Genomic DNA, 12,112 nt, shown 5'->3' on the forward strand with positions numbered 1-12,112 from the left:
TAAGCAGGGTGGGAGTAGGGGGAGACCAGAGGAGGGAGCTCGGAGAGGCCAGAAGTGGGGCCTGCAAGGGAGCAGGGCTGAGTGGCAGGGACTGTGCCAGCCCCCCCAGATATGAAACCAGACAAAAAGCCACAGGAGCCTCACTTCAGAACAGGTGAGTTCCTTGACGGAGCACCCTCTTTTCACCCTCCCAGCGAAGGGGGTGATGGAGTTTGCCACTAGAGGCTTTGACGGGATGAACTGCAGAGGACGTGTGTTCAGTCTTTCCAGGAACTACATGAAAAGCTTAAGAGCAGAAATGAAATTATTGTCTTCGACGTAGACACAAAATGAACGTTTTGAAATAAAGGGAGCTTTGAAGCCTTAAGCCTGTTCATCCCCTGGGCTGAGGAAGACCACCTTTAAAAAGTGATTCCAAGGGGTGCCTGGGTGGCTCCGTGGGTTTAGCCGCTGCCTTTGGCTTAGATCATAATCTCAGGGTCCTGAGATCAAGCCCCGCGTTGGGCTCTCTGCTCAGCAGAAGCCTGCTTCCCTCTCTCTCTGCCTGCCTCTCTGCCTACTTGTGATCTCTTTCTCTCTGTCAAATAAATAAATAAAATCTTTTTTTTTTTAAGATTTTATTTATTTGTCAGAGAGAGAGGGAGAGAGAGCGAGCACAGGCAGACAGAATGGCAGGCAGAGGCAGAGGGAGAAGCAGGCTCCCCGCCAAGCAAGGAGCCCGATGTGGGACTCGATCCTAGGACGCTGGGATCATGACCTGAGCCGAAGGCAGCTGCTTAACCAACTGAGCCACCCAGGCATCCCAATAAATAAAATCTTAAAAAAAAAAAAAAAGTGATTCCAAGAAATCATCCAAGATGCACCAAGGAGGGTGTGGAAGGTGCGTCCAGCATGCCCCGAGGTGCGGTGATGAGAACCAGCGGCAGAGGATAAGTGGCAGAGATGGGATAAGGGCCCCACTTTCCTGTTGTCTTCCTGGGAGGGGAGGACAGGAGGGACATTCCGATTTGGGCTTCTGGAGGGGGACCAGAGTCTCAGGCTAAGTCCCTTCTGGGCTCTCCATGTCCTCCTCTGCCCTGTCTACAGGGGTGAGCGGTGACAGCAGGTGGGCAGGTAAAGCCCTCAAGCGGGAATGAGGCGTATCCAGTTCTGATGAGTGTGGTGTGGACTGTGCTTTGGATGCGCAGCCCAGGTCACGCTGGCGAGCCGCCCTCCTGGCCATCAGCACAACCCCCAGGCTCCATTCCTCATCCCGGAGTGTCCTTTCTCCATCAGTTCTGAGCCCAACAGGGAGGGCCAGGTGTTGCTGGTGCCCCATCCCAAGCCCCCAAAAGGATGTAGAGACATCACACTCAGGTCCTGAGACAGGGCACCGAGGAGGAAGCCAGGAGACCACCCAGAGCGGGTGCCCATTCTCGTGAATATAGAAAACGTGCATATAAAGTCAAGAATACAAAAATACCAAAAAAAAAAAAAATGCTATTCCAGAGTATTAATACTAGTTATTGTCGGAGTGCAGAAGTAGGGGTGGGTTCTGTGGCCTCCTTTATGTGTTCAGGAATGAGTTCTGCTCCCATGTGACTGTCGTGACTGCGTGGGAACTGTGAGGTTCTGCACCATGTCTCAGGGATCGCTCCACAGTAACCCTGGGAAGCAAGGCGGGTGGGTGAGGATGCTGGGGGACAGGACAGAGCTGACCTGTTGGGCAGAGTCAGGAAGGGTGGTGTTGCTCCACGATGGTCCCAGGACCAGTGAGAAGGTGCCAAATCGAACTTCCTGGGCCAGCCCAGCTCCCTGTGGACGCTCCAGGCTGGGGCCTCCCTGGGTCCTGACCACACATCAGGCAGGTCCCCCTGCCTCTTTCCTCCTGTGTTTGCCTCCTCTTCCCCTTCACACCTTGGGGCGGGTGTGTCCTCTAGGCTGGCAGCTGGAGTTCTCTCTAAGCCCTTCGGCTCAAGCTGCCTCAGGCAGACCCCTGGGAAGTGATCCTGTCCTGAGGCCAAGCTGGGGCAGCAGAGGATGAGATCGGGGCTTTCCCTCAAACAAGCTCCAGGACTGGCTCAGTGCCAGGGAGACCTGGTGTGACTGTCACCTTCTCCCCTGCTGCTGCACAGCATCGTGTAACGATTGTCCCTGCTCCTAGGAGCCGTAGTCAGCCGCATTCAGGGCTGGTCACAGGTTGCTGAGCTCTCCCCTTGCCTAGGCGAGAAGGCCCTGCAGCAGAGGCGGCCTGGCAGCAGGCCAGGAGCCCCAGGGAGCCATCCACACCCATCCCAACCTGGGCCTCACCCCAGGGTCCTAAGGGCTTCCTGTCACTCAGGACATCTCCCCATGCTGTGTCTCTGGAGAATGCTGACCCTGGGGATGCGTCTAGGAGATGGGTGAGTGGGCTCGCGATTGTAGGACAGTACTTGAATGAGGTCTGGATCGCCCCTGCCAGCCACAGAGGCCTGGGAGAGAGGAGGGGAGTGCAGCACACGCATCAACAGCCCAGCACCTCTCCAACTTAGGAGCCTCAGGGATATAGGGGTGCAGCCAGGGCTTACCCAGCTCTTGTCTCCCTGGAGACATGTGCCAAGGCCAGTACCTCTCCTTTGCAAAGTGAGGGTCCTGACCCAACTCTCCTGGCCCCAGAGACCTGTGGGCCACCTTCCATCAAGGAGCCTGAGGCTCAGCGGAGAGCCCATGACTGGCAGGGGCCCAGTTCACAGAAGGAAGGGCCTGCTGGCCTCCCCCAATCCCAACACCATTTTCCCAGGAATGGAAGTGCCTGCATGGAGGGACCTGAGGGGCCTCACTCCACCTCTCCACCTGGAAAAGCAGCAGCCGAAGGCCCAGCTTCCCGGGTGGCCTCAGGTCACTTCCCCTTCTTCTGGTCTTGGGTCTCAGGTCACTTCCCAAGACTTCTGGTCTTGGGCACGCCTGCCCTGCTGCTGTACCGACCCCGTCACAAGGCCAACGTCTACCTTCGTCTTTGCTGTTCCCTCACCGGGAATGTCCTTCCCTGACCTGACAGTCCCAGCCCCAAAGGCCCCTCCCAGTGTGGGAGCTCAGTGCCCCTCTGTTGGCTGCCGGCTCTCGTTCTCCTTCCACTTGGCATACTACGTTTAGCTTCCCAAGCCTGTGCAGCCCCGGGGCCCAGAGGCAGCCCCTCGACCTAGTGGCTAGGAGACTCTGTCATGGGGAGCCAGGGAGGTGTCATCCCAAGCCGGCCGGCTGCCTTTGCCCGTGCCCATGCCCACACCCACCCGATCGGCCCCTTGGCCACCTGCCCCCCACTGTGCTGTCCAGAGATGTCTCTCTTGGCTGCCTAGAAGCCTCGCAGCCGCTGCAGCCACGGTATAAGTACGTGATTATGTATGCCGGGGTCCCTCCGGCCCTTTGTTGCTGCAGAATCTGTCGTGGCAAACAAAAGTGCACTGGATTAGCCACAGTGGATTAAAAGATTTGCTTCCCAGAGTTTACCTAATAACCCAACAATCGTGCCGAAAGAAGCTTTGAACCTCGGGACATGCTCGCCGGGCCATCTGGGAGCTCTCGGCCTCAGCGGGCAACGGGACGGCGGTGCGGGTGATGAGGGCCGGAGACTGCCTGTCCTCACCCTCCATTCTGCCCGTGGCCAGGCCTGTGCTCTTGCCAGGCCCATCTGGGCCAAACTTCGGGGTGACGCCAGATTGTAGGGGAGGGTAGAAAAGACCTGGGTGGGGGAAAAAGGCCCAGCCGGGACCGCCTTCCCGAGGGCCCGGTGCCCAAGGCCAGGCGTGGGCAGTGGGGACTGGGCCTGGCTACACTCAGCTGCCCCCCGCAGGCACACCCACACTGGCATGCAGCAGCAAGGACAGGAGCAACATGGAAGGTGGCCGTGGCGGGTGGGTGACACGCCAGGCTTCTCCACCACGCTGCAGCACACGGCCCACTAGTGCCGCCCCGCGGTGCACGTTCCTGCACACGCGTGCACTCACACACACGGACACACACACACACACACATACACACACAAGCATGTCCCCTTTGATCTCCAAAGGACACTCCATTTACAAGCCCCTCATCGCAGCTGGCTTTTCGGGGCCTGTCCGCTAACGTCCCGAGTAACGGGATTCGGCACCTCTGCTCCATCTCAGTCTGGCTGCTCCCCGGTACAGGTGGACATTTTTTTCCTTTCTCGCATTTTTCTTGCCTTTTAAAAAAAATACTCCCTAAACGGCACTGACTTGACATGGCTTGTGGCCCAGGCCTGCGCACGGGGCCGGGACGGGGGCCAGGTGGCCAGCTCGCCGAGTGCCTGGCCGGCTGGGGGGTCTTTGATGCCGCCTTCACGGGAAATCTGAGTGAAAGACGCGGGAGCACGATTTTCGGGACCAACGGTGCGGTGGGATTCATCCTGCCTCATGCGGTTCCCTTTGTCTCTCTCCCCGTGACCCTTGTTTGGGCCGTCTGGGGAGAGGGTCCCGGGCTGAGGGTCGGGTGCGGACATGGGTGCGAGCACACACGGGAAGGTGCAGAGGGCAGGGGGGCTGAGGGCAGGGCCCCAGCCTTAAGAACAATGGGCAGCAGGGAGCACATCCACCTGTCCGCCCGCTCGTCTGCCCATCTGTCGGCCCTCCCGGCTTACCTCACCTGCCTGGCTCCGTGTGCCTGCTCACGCCCCACCATCCCGCGGTCCGCCATGATGGGCTTGGCCGTCTGTCTGAGCACTTTCAGTCACTCCAGGACGCGGGTCCCTGCTCTTGGCCACTGTGTGGCTGGGAGGAAGAAGTGTGACTCTGGGCTGCAGCTCGGGCTCCCACCGCCGATTGGCTGAGGCAGGGACCAGATGACGGCCTCAGAACCCTATGGTAGCCATGGCAACCAGCCCCTTTAGACACCGCCACCCCCTGAGCCACTCCTGACTGCTGAGGGAGCAGGCAATACCGCCGTGGGCCCACACACTGGGTCCCCTCTGAGTGTCGGGTCAGGCATCACAGGACCCTGTACCTGCACCAGCTGTTGAGTGCGTGTGCATGCGTGTGTGTGTGTTTCATGTACATCCAGTGTGAAGGGTCCAGGTCCCTCTCGGGACATGTCCCAGCCCACTCTGTGTCCTGCCTGACCACCTGCTGGAAGCAGGAACAATGTCTTTGCAGCCTGCACTTCGAGGAGGATTTCAGGTCAGGCTTGCCCTAGGGGCTGAAGGCCAGGCCATCTAGTGAGAAAATAATGGGTGAGGGCAATGGGAGAAAGGGCAGGGGGAACTCATCATACTCAGGGACACAGAGCCAAGCTCTCAATCCACCTGAGACCCCCAAGGGGCCTGCCAGCTTTTTCTGCCTGCGAACCCCTCCTCCACTCTCACCAACCTAGTGAACACAGAGACAGGCTCACCCTGTCCCTTCTCAAGAGCCTTCGGAGGCCCCAGCCTGGCCAGCCCTGTTGCTTCACAGACCCTGTGTCCCCAACCCGGCGGGACTCTGGAACCTCAGTCACACCAAGCACTCCCCAACCCTGCAGAAACTAACCGCACCAGTGACTTTGTACCTGCTCTTCCCTTGGCCTGAACCCCTGGGTCTGTCCGCGACCAGCCCCTTGGTAAGGGTTTCTTGGATGTCTCAAAACCAGTGCTTCTCATCAAGGGTTCAACACAGCATCTCCCTGAGGACTGACCACCCCGGAGCCAACCCACCCCCATCTTGAGACAGTCTACACATCCTCGATTCAGAACAAACACCATCAAGGGCCCCACGAGACATCTACCTGAGAGCCCTGGGAAGCCACATCCCACTTCCTGGACCACGTCCAGCCCACACTTGCTGGAGAAGACAAGTGAGCAACAGTCACAGGCCTGTGACGACTCGTGAGCCCCAGGTCTTTGGGAAGAGGCCACGGCGGCAGGTGCCCAGGGGCTGCTGAGGAAGCCGCCGCCAAGGTCAGAAGGACCTGGAAACAGAATCTGAACACAGGTCCGTAGTGGTTGTATGTCCAAGGGAAACGGGCTCAGGCTGGGCCAGGTGGGGCCCAGAGCTACATGGCCCCGAAGCTGCTCAGCCAGCCCAGGCACCTGGCCCCAGACTTCTCCATACTGGCTTGGCCTCACCCCAACTTGCTCAGTCACAAGTAAGCCCCCTTGTCTGCTGGACTCCACCAGCAGACAGGTCTTGTCCAGGGACAAGGTGTGGGTGGGGACATAAGTCTGGGTCCGCTGGAATTGGAGTTGCTGGAGGGTCCAGCACTGGGAGCTGCATTCCGGGGCTCAGGGAAGGGCTCTGGCATGCTGTGGCAGAGGGGGCCCAAGGGAGTAGGGCTGATGCTGCTTAGCCAGTCCATGGGACTCGGGGCAGGCGGCTGGTGGGGGCGGAAGGGCGTCTGGAGCACAGGCTCCAGAGGGAAAAAGACAGTGCACGTGGGTGGTTTCACAAGAGCTCTTCTGGGCTCCTAGCAGAGAAGCTGTGGACTTGCCCATTCTCTCCACACGCCCCACCCTGCAAGCCGATGTACACCCGAGTGGGACTCAGGCAAGACCCTCAAGGTGAGGGGCCGGGCACAGAGCCACAGGCTGGGCCACACCCTTCCTGACCTCAGGTGTCCTTCCTGGGCCTCAGGACCCCATGGTGTTGACGGTCATTTGCCAGGGACCTCTGCTGCCCCGGTCCCAAGGGACTACTCCGTCCATAGCTAGTGACGGTCAGCCCTCACGGACGGGCTGGGCTGCCATGAAACACACGAGCAAGGGCGTTGCCCAAGGGTTCCTGGAGGGCTGAGGAGGGACGGGGCCCAGCCTGTCTGCCCACCGGGGCCAGCGCAGCGCAGTCCGGACTTCTGTGGGCTTGATGGTGATCAGTATGACCAGCCACCCCAATCTAGAGGCCTGAGGGCCTGCAGGGCCTCCGTGAGGGGACTGGAGACTCTCAGCAGACTAGTGGAGGTGTGGCCTGTGGCCAGAAGTAACAAGGTGAAACCGGAGGGGGCACTTGGCCTGGTGGCCTCCCACTGCCCAGCTCCGGGTCGCTGTGCAGTGTAGGCGAGCTTCCCCACTTCTGCAGGGGGAACCACGTGGCAGTTTCTGCCTGTCAGGCACCTTCCCAGGCCCCAGGAGTTTTATTTTGGGGGGAAGGAAGTCCGTCATTCACGGATGGCTGGGACTTCCTTGGACGGAGGATCTTTGTGAGGATTGGACCAAACAGAGACTGGCTCTGCCAAGAAAGGGCCGAGACCACAATCAGACCCGACGCAGATTACGGGGATGGAATTGACCCGCCGAGACCGCACCATGCTCCTTGTACTGACCAGCAGCCCTGGGGGCCCGTCTGGGCCGTGCTTGCGGTAACGCCCATGCCCCAGGGAGAGCAGACCTGCAAACCCGAGACCTTCCTTCTGCTGACCCCAAGTGTGGTAACCCCACTTCGGCTGGGCCTGTGCTTTTGACACTCTTGCATGGCCCTCCAGTGGTGACAGGGAGACCAAGGCCGGAGTCCACCCTCCCCCGACACGGCCCACAGGCAGCCTAGTCCCCATCCTGCTCCAGCCACAGGCCCCTTCGGCTACCGGCGGGCACACAAACACTGCAAGTCGCGACAGGAGCTCCCCCAACCTGGACCTGTAGCCTGGGTGGGGGCAAGAAAGAGCAGCGGGGTGAGGTGTGACTGAGAGCCATGGCCAGTGGACAGGGGGCATCTGGGGTGCACAGCACAGGGCGGGGGGGGCGGGTTATACAGGCCGTACTAGAAAGGGATCCGTTTAATTCAGTTCGGGGCTGAGGACGGGAAACCAGTGGGATCAAGTAGGCATTTGAGGACTGGCCTGTCCAGACCACCACAGTGGTAGCCGTGGCCAGCGGCTGTGGTCAGGCCAGCCAGGGCTGGGGCAGGGGTAGGCTGGGTGCTAGCAGCTTTTGGTAGAATTTCTTAAAAATTAAAATCTGGGGGTCGCCTGGGTGGCTCAGTGGGTTAAAAGCCTCTGCCTTTGGCTCCGGTCAAGATGACAGGGTCCTGGGATCAAGCCCCACATCGGGCTCTCTGATCGGCGGGGAGCCTGCCTCCCCCTCTCTCTGCCTGCCTCTCTGCCTACTTGTGATCTGTCTGTCAAATAAATAAATAAAATCTTTAAAAAAAAAATTAAAATCTGGGGGCATCTGGGTGGCTCAGTGGGTTAAAGCCTTTGCCTTCGGCTCAGGTCGTAATCTCAGGGTCCTGGGATTGAGCCCCACATCGGCTCTCTGCTCAGCAGCGAGCCTGCTTCCCTTCCTCTCTCTCTGCCTGCCTCTCTGCCCACTTGTGATCCCTGTCTGTCAAATAAATAAATAAAATCTTAAAAAAAAAAATAAAATTTGTCCCCAATGTTGGGGCACCCCATGAAGAAACTATCGTGTGCATCAAGACATGGGTCCAAAGGTACGTTCCAGAGGAGTCTGGGACTGACGACAGCATTTCCCAGCTTCACCCAGAGATCTCAGGATCACTCCCCAGAGGAGGGACCCTGCCCCTCAATGACGTCCCTATGCTGTGGGGTCTCCAGGGCTCCCCTGCCGCTGCGCTCGCTGGCCAGCCACAGGCTCCCTCTGGCCTCCACTTCCATGAACACTGTCCAGATGTCTTCACTTCCACAGCACCTGTCAGGGGAGCTGAGTGCCCCTGGGTCAGCTGCCAGGACCAGGTCAGGGGGATCACTCCCTGTCCTCCTAGAGTGATCCAAATGGGTCTCAATGTTCCGTACTCCCAGGAAAGGGCTGGGGATGAAGGTCAAGGCACCCCCAAATCTCGGAGCAGAACAGCCTCAGGGCACTGGCCCGGCCGCCCACTAGGAATCCCATCCCTGCACCTCCGGAGAGCTGGTGGGGGTGCTCACCGCCCTGAATGGCGCGTCAGCAGAGCTCCTTCCCAGCCACTCCCAGGGTGAGCCCAAGCCACCCGGCCTCTGCTCCAGAGAGCCCTCCAGGCGGATGGGGATGTATGACAGGGAGACGATCTGTTGCTAGATGGCTTCAGCGACACTGCACCCTCCTGGAGGAAGGCCAGACACGGACACCAATCCCGGTCCCACAGCTCAGCCACATCCCGGGTCTCTGGGGCAGGACACAAGGAGCTCAAAGACTACTCGGGAGAGTACTTCCAAGCAAAGCAGCACGCACATAGCCCAGTTCAGACTTTACTTGTGCTGCCCCCAAAGTGTGGTGACCTCACGTCAGCTAGGCCCCCACTTGAGGGGGGAGGGGGACTGCAGAGGCAGCAAGATGGCCCCAGACCTCTGGGGACCCTGGGACGAGACTTCCTGGGGCCTCCACAAAACCCGCCCAACCCTGCAAGCTGCTGGGTCATCAGAGAACGGGTTCATCCACTACCCACGCGTGGCCTCCGCACCACCCAGGCTCTTGGGTCCACAGTGCTGCGCGGCAGGTGAGGCGGGGAGCACGGCTGCCGGGCCTGGGTCCGAGTCGCTCACGTCCTGCTGGCTTTCTTCCGCACGACCGCGGGCTCAGCCAGAGCCCGCTGCCGCAGCCGCTCAAGCAGCTGCTCCACGTAGACCTTGAACAGAGGCGTCGGGGCCTACGGGAGGGACCCGGGTCAGGGAGAGTCGCTCTGGGGAAGACGGGAACCCAGCTGCCACTGCCCAAACACCAAGAGGAATCTGGTACAAGAAGACTAGACCCCTCAGGCCTGGCCACAGCTACCAGCCCAGAGGACAGCACCTTGTCCACGAGACGGGGGCCACTGGGGACACAGGGACCAGGCATCTGTCCCCAGCTTCCCTGCCCCAGGGCCCTGTGGCTGCAGCGGGAACAGAGGGAACAGAGTCAGTGGCCACTGCACTGTGGTGGGTTCCCTGTGCCAGCGGCAATCACAGGCTCCAGACGCTTCCGGGGTGCAAGACACAAAAAGACCTCAGCTCCATACCAGGAAGACCCCAGGGCAGGGGGTGCTACGTAGCCAAAAAACCAAAGGTGCCACCAAGAGTCTTTCTGTCCATGAACTTATGAAGCCGGCTGGGGGTGGGGGCAGGAGAAAGTCAGGGCCTCGAGGGGAGAGGGCATGCTGCACAGAACCCAGGGCTGTGGCTGTATCTGGCCAGCTGTGCATAGCGACAGCTCCTCCCCCGGCTCAGGGGGGCCGTGGCCCTAGTCCAGGCTTGCCCTGAGGCAGCGCACGCCCCCACCCCGCCTGTCTGCTAGTGCCCACGCCTGCTCACCTTCTCCTCCAGGAGCCTCTGCTTCTCCACGGCCTCATCCAGCGTCAGGCCAACCCACTCAGCTTCTGCCTCCGGGATGACAAACTCCTGCAGCGGAGAGGCCAGGCACACAATGAGCAGAAGGACCGCCTGTCAGCGGGGCCCACAGGAAGCAAGAAGTTCAAACCCAAGCCCTCACCTTGTACTTGTCGTAGATGGCGGCCCTCTTCTTGGGGTCCTCCGGGTGCAGCTGGGGGTCCTGTCGCGCCAGCCGCAGCAGCATCCCTCGCTTCAGGTCCATCCCAAACTTGGAGCACAGGTCCTCCTTGGGAGTCTGGCAGAAGGCTACGCATGGGGCCAGGTGTTGCCGGGGGGGCCCTGCCCACCCGCCAGCAGACACCACCAGGCTCCTCCTCAGCAGCCGGAGGACCGCAGGCCACCCCCAGAGCAAAGGAAGGCCTGAGAGCAGGGAAGGAGGCAGCAGTGCTCACCGGGAGCCCATTTACGGTTCACGGGTGACCCTGCACCCCAGACACGGGCGCGCCCCAGCGAGTCTCTGACTTGCCAGGAGACTCGGCTGTGTGCTGGCACAGCCCCTGCTCACCTTGAGGATGTAGAAGTCAAACCCGTAGGCCTCATCGATGAGGTCCAGGGTCCGCCGCGTCACGGTCACGGTGAACTTCCTGTCCAGGATCTCGCTGTACAGCTCACGCTGAAACAGCTGTGGCTTCCACACCTTCTTCACCCGCTTTGAGAGCTAAGGGAGAACCAGAGACCTCGTGAGTGCTGCCGCTTCTCCCTACAGAGCCTAATGGGGCCCAGGGCCTCTTCCTGAGACTCGGGACCAAGAGGTAGATGGACCAGACCCCACCTGGGGACCCAGAGATCCGCTTTTCCTCAGCGCTGCCTGGGCTGTCGGTGGTGTTCCAGACACACCACACGTACAACCGTAACCCCGTGGTGCACGGGTCATCAGATTCCAAACCAGGGACCAAGGCGCCAAGGCAAAGGGAGAGGCCACCTGGGGGGCCTCCAACACACAAGCCAGAAGGCCCAGCTCCCCGTCCAGGTTTCCCACCAGACACGGCACGGTGTGGACGGCCGGCTGTGTGTCTCCCAGCCTTCCCGAGTGCCGTGACGATGTGCCAGTGCCGGCCGCGGCTGTGTCATGACAAGGAGGCCAACGGCAGCGTGTCAGGCTGACAGGGGGCCGAAGACCTGCCGTCCCCCGACGCCCCCCCCCCAACAGACGTCCTCCCATCCTTACACCTGGCCTGGCGAAACTCCCCAGTGGCCCTGCGCTGACTGGTTCCCACAGGTACCACTGTCTCAGGACACCCAGCGGGGTTCGCGGGCAGTCAGGTCAGCTGGAACGGCATCCCCACAGGTCAGCCTGCTTCTTCCGCAGAACTGAGTCTCCACCACAGCGCAAGCACACACCCCTACCGCACCCCACCCCGGAACCCCCAGGGCTCAGCACTGCGCCCAGCGCAGCAAACCCCAGAGAGGTCCTTGGAAGCCTGCCCTGCTCCCCTACCTTGTCGTTGTTGACGTATCTGTAGCCGGAGATCCAGCCCTCCCCGCCCCAGAGCCCCAGCTGGGATTCTGGGGGGTAGTAGATGGGAATGGGTACATCCTCCACACGCTCCCGCTGCCCATTCTTGGGGTTGATCTTGAACTTAACCCCGTGCGGCCTGTAGTGCACAGGAGTGGGTGTTCGCACCTCCTCCAAGGAGCGCAGGTAGTGCTGCGGAAGCCGGGAGCAGATACCCTCCCGCAGCCGGAGCCGCTTCCACAGGCCGACCGGGAACTTGTGCAGGGGCATCGCGCAGCCTGACCGGAGGCGGGGGTGGCGCTGTTAGACCGCAGCCCCGCCGCACTCCGGCCCTGTCCCCTGACCCCCAGCCCCCGATCCCCCCGACCCCAGCCACCTGACTCCCTACCCCGGTCCCTACCCCGAAACCAGCCCTCTGACTCC

At 60.8% G+C, this 12,112-nt stretch overlaps 1 protein-coding gene across 3 annotated transcripts in view; it reads right to left on the reverse strand.

Moving 5' to 3' along the window:
• Positions 1–9,407: 9,407 nt before the first annotated feature.
• The window catches only part of MRPL28 (mitochondrial ribosomal protein L28), a 3,086-nt gene continuing 381 nt past the window's right edge, over positions 9,408–12,112 (reverse strand). For all 3 annotated transcript variants that reach the window (XM_032846112.1, XM_032846114.1, XM_032846113.1), the window contains exons 2-6: positions 11,672–11,967; positions 10,739–10,891; positions 10,334–10,468; positions 10,156–10,242; positions 9,408–9,515 (exon numbers count right to left, since the gene is read on the reverse strand). In XM_032846112.1, the coding sequence (XP_032702003.1) occupies positions 9,408–9,515; positions 10,156–10,242; positions 10,334–10,468; positions 10,739–10,891; positions 11,672–11,959 (771 nt within the window). In that variant the 5' untranslated portion in view covers positions 11,960–11,967. The remainder of the gene's footprint in view (positions 9,516–10,155; positions 10,243–10,333; positions 10,469–10,738; positions 10,892–11,671; positions 11,968–12,112) is intronic.

This window comes from Lontra canadensis, unplaced genomic scaffold (assembly GCF_010015895.1).
Source record: "Lontra canadensis isolate GAN:19392208 unplaced genomic scaffold, GSC_riverotter_1.0 scaffold171, whole genome shotgun sequence".
NCBI classification, from domain to species: Eukaryota; Metazoa; Chordata; class Mammalia; order Carnivora; family Mustelidae; genus Lontra; species Lontra canadensis.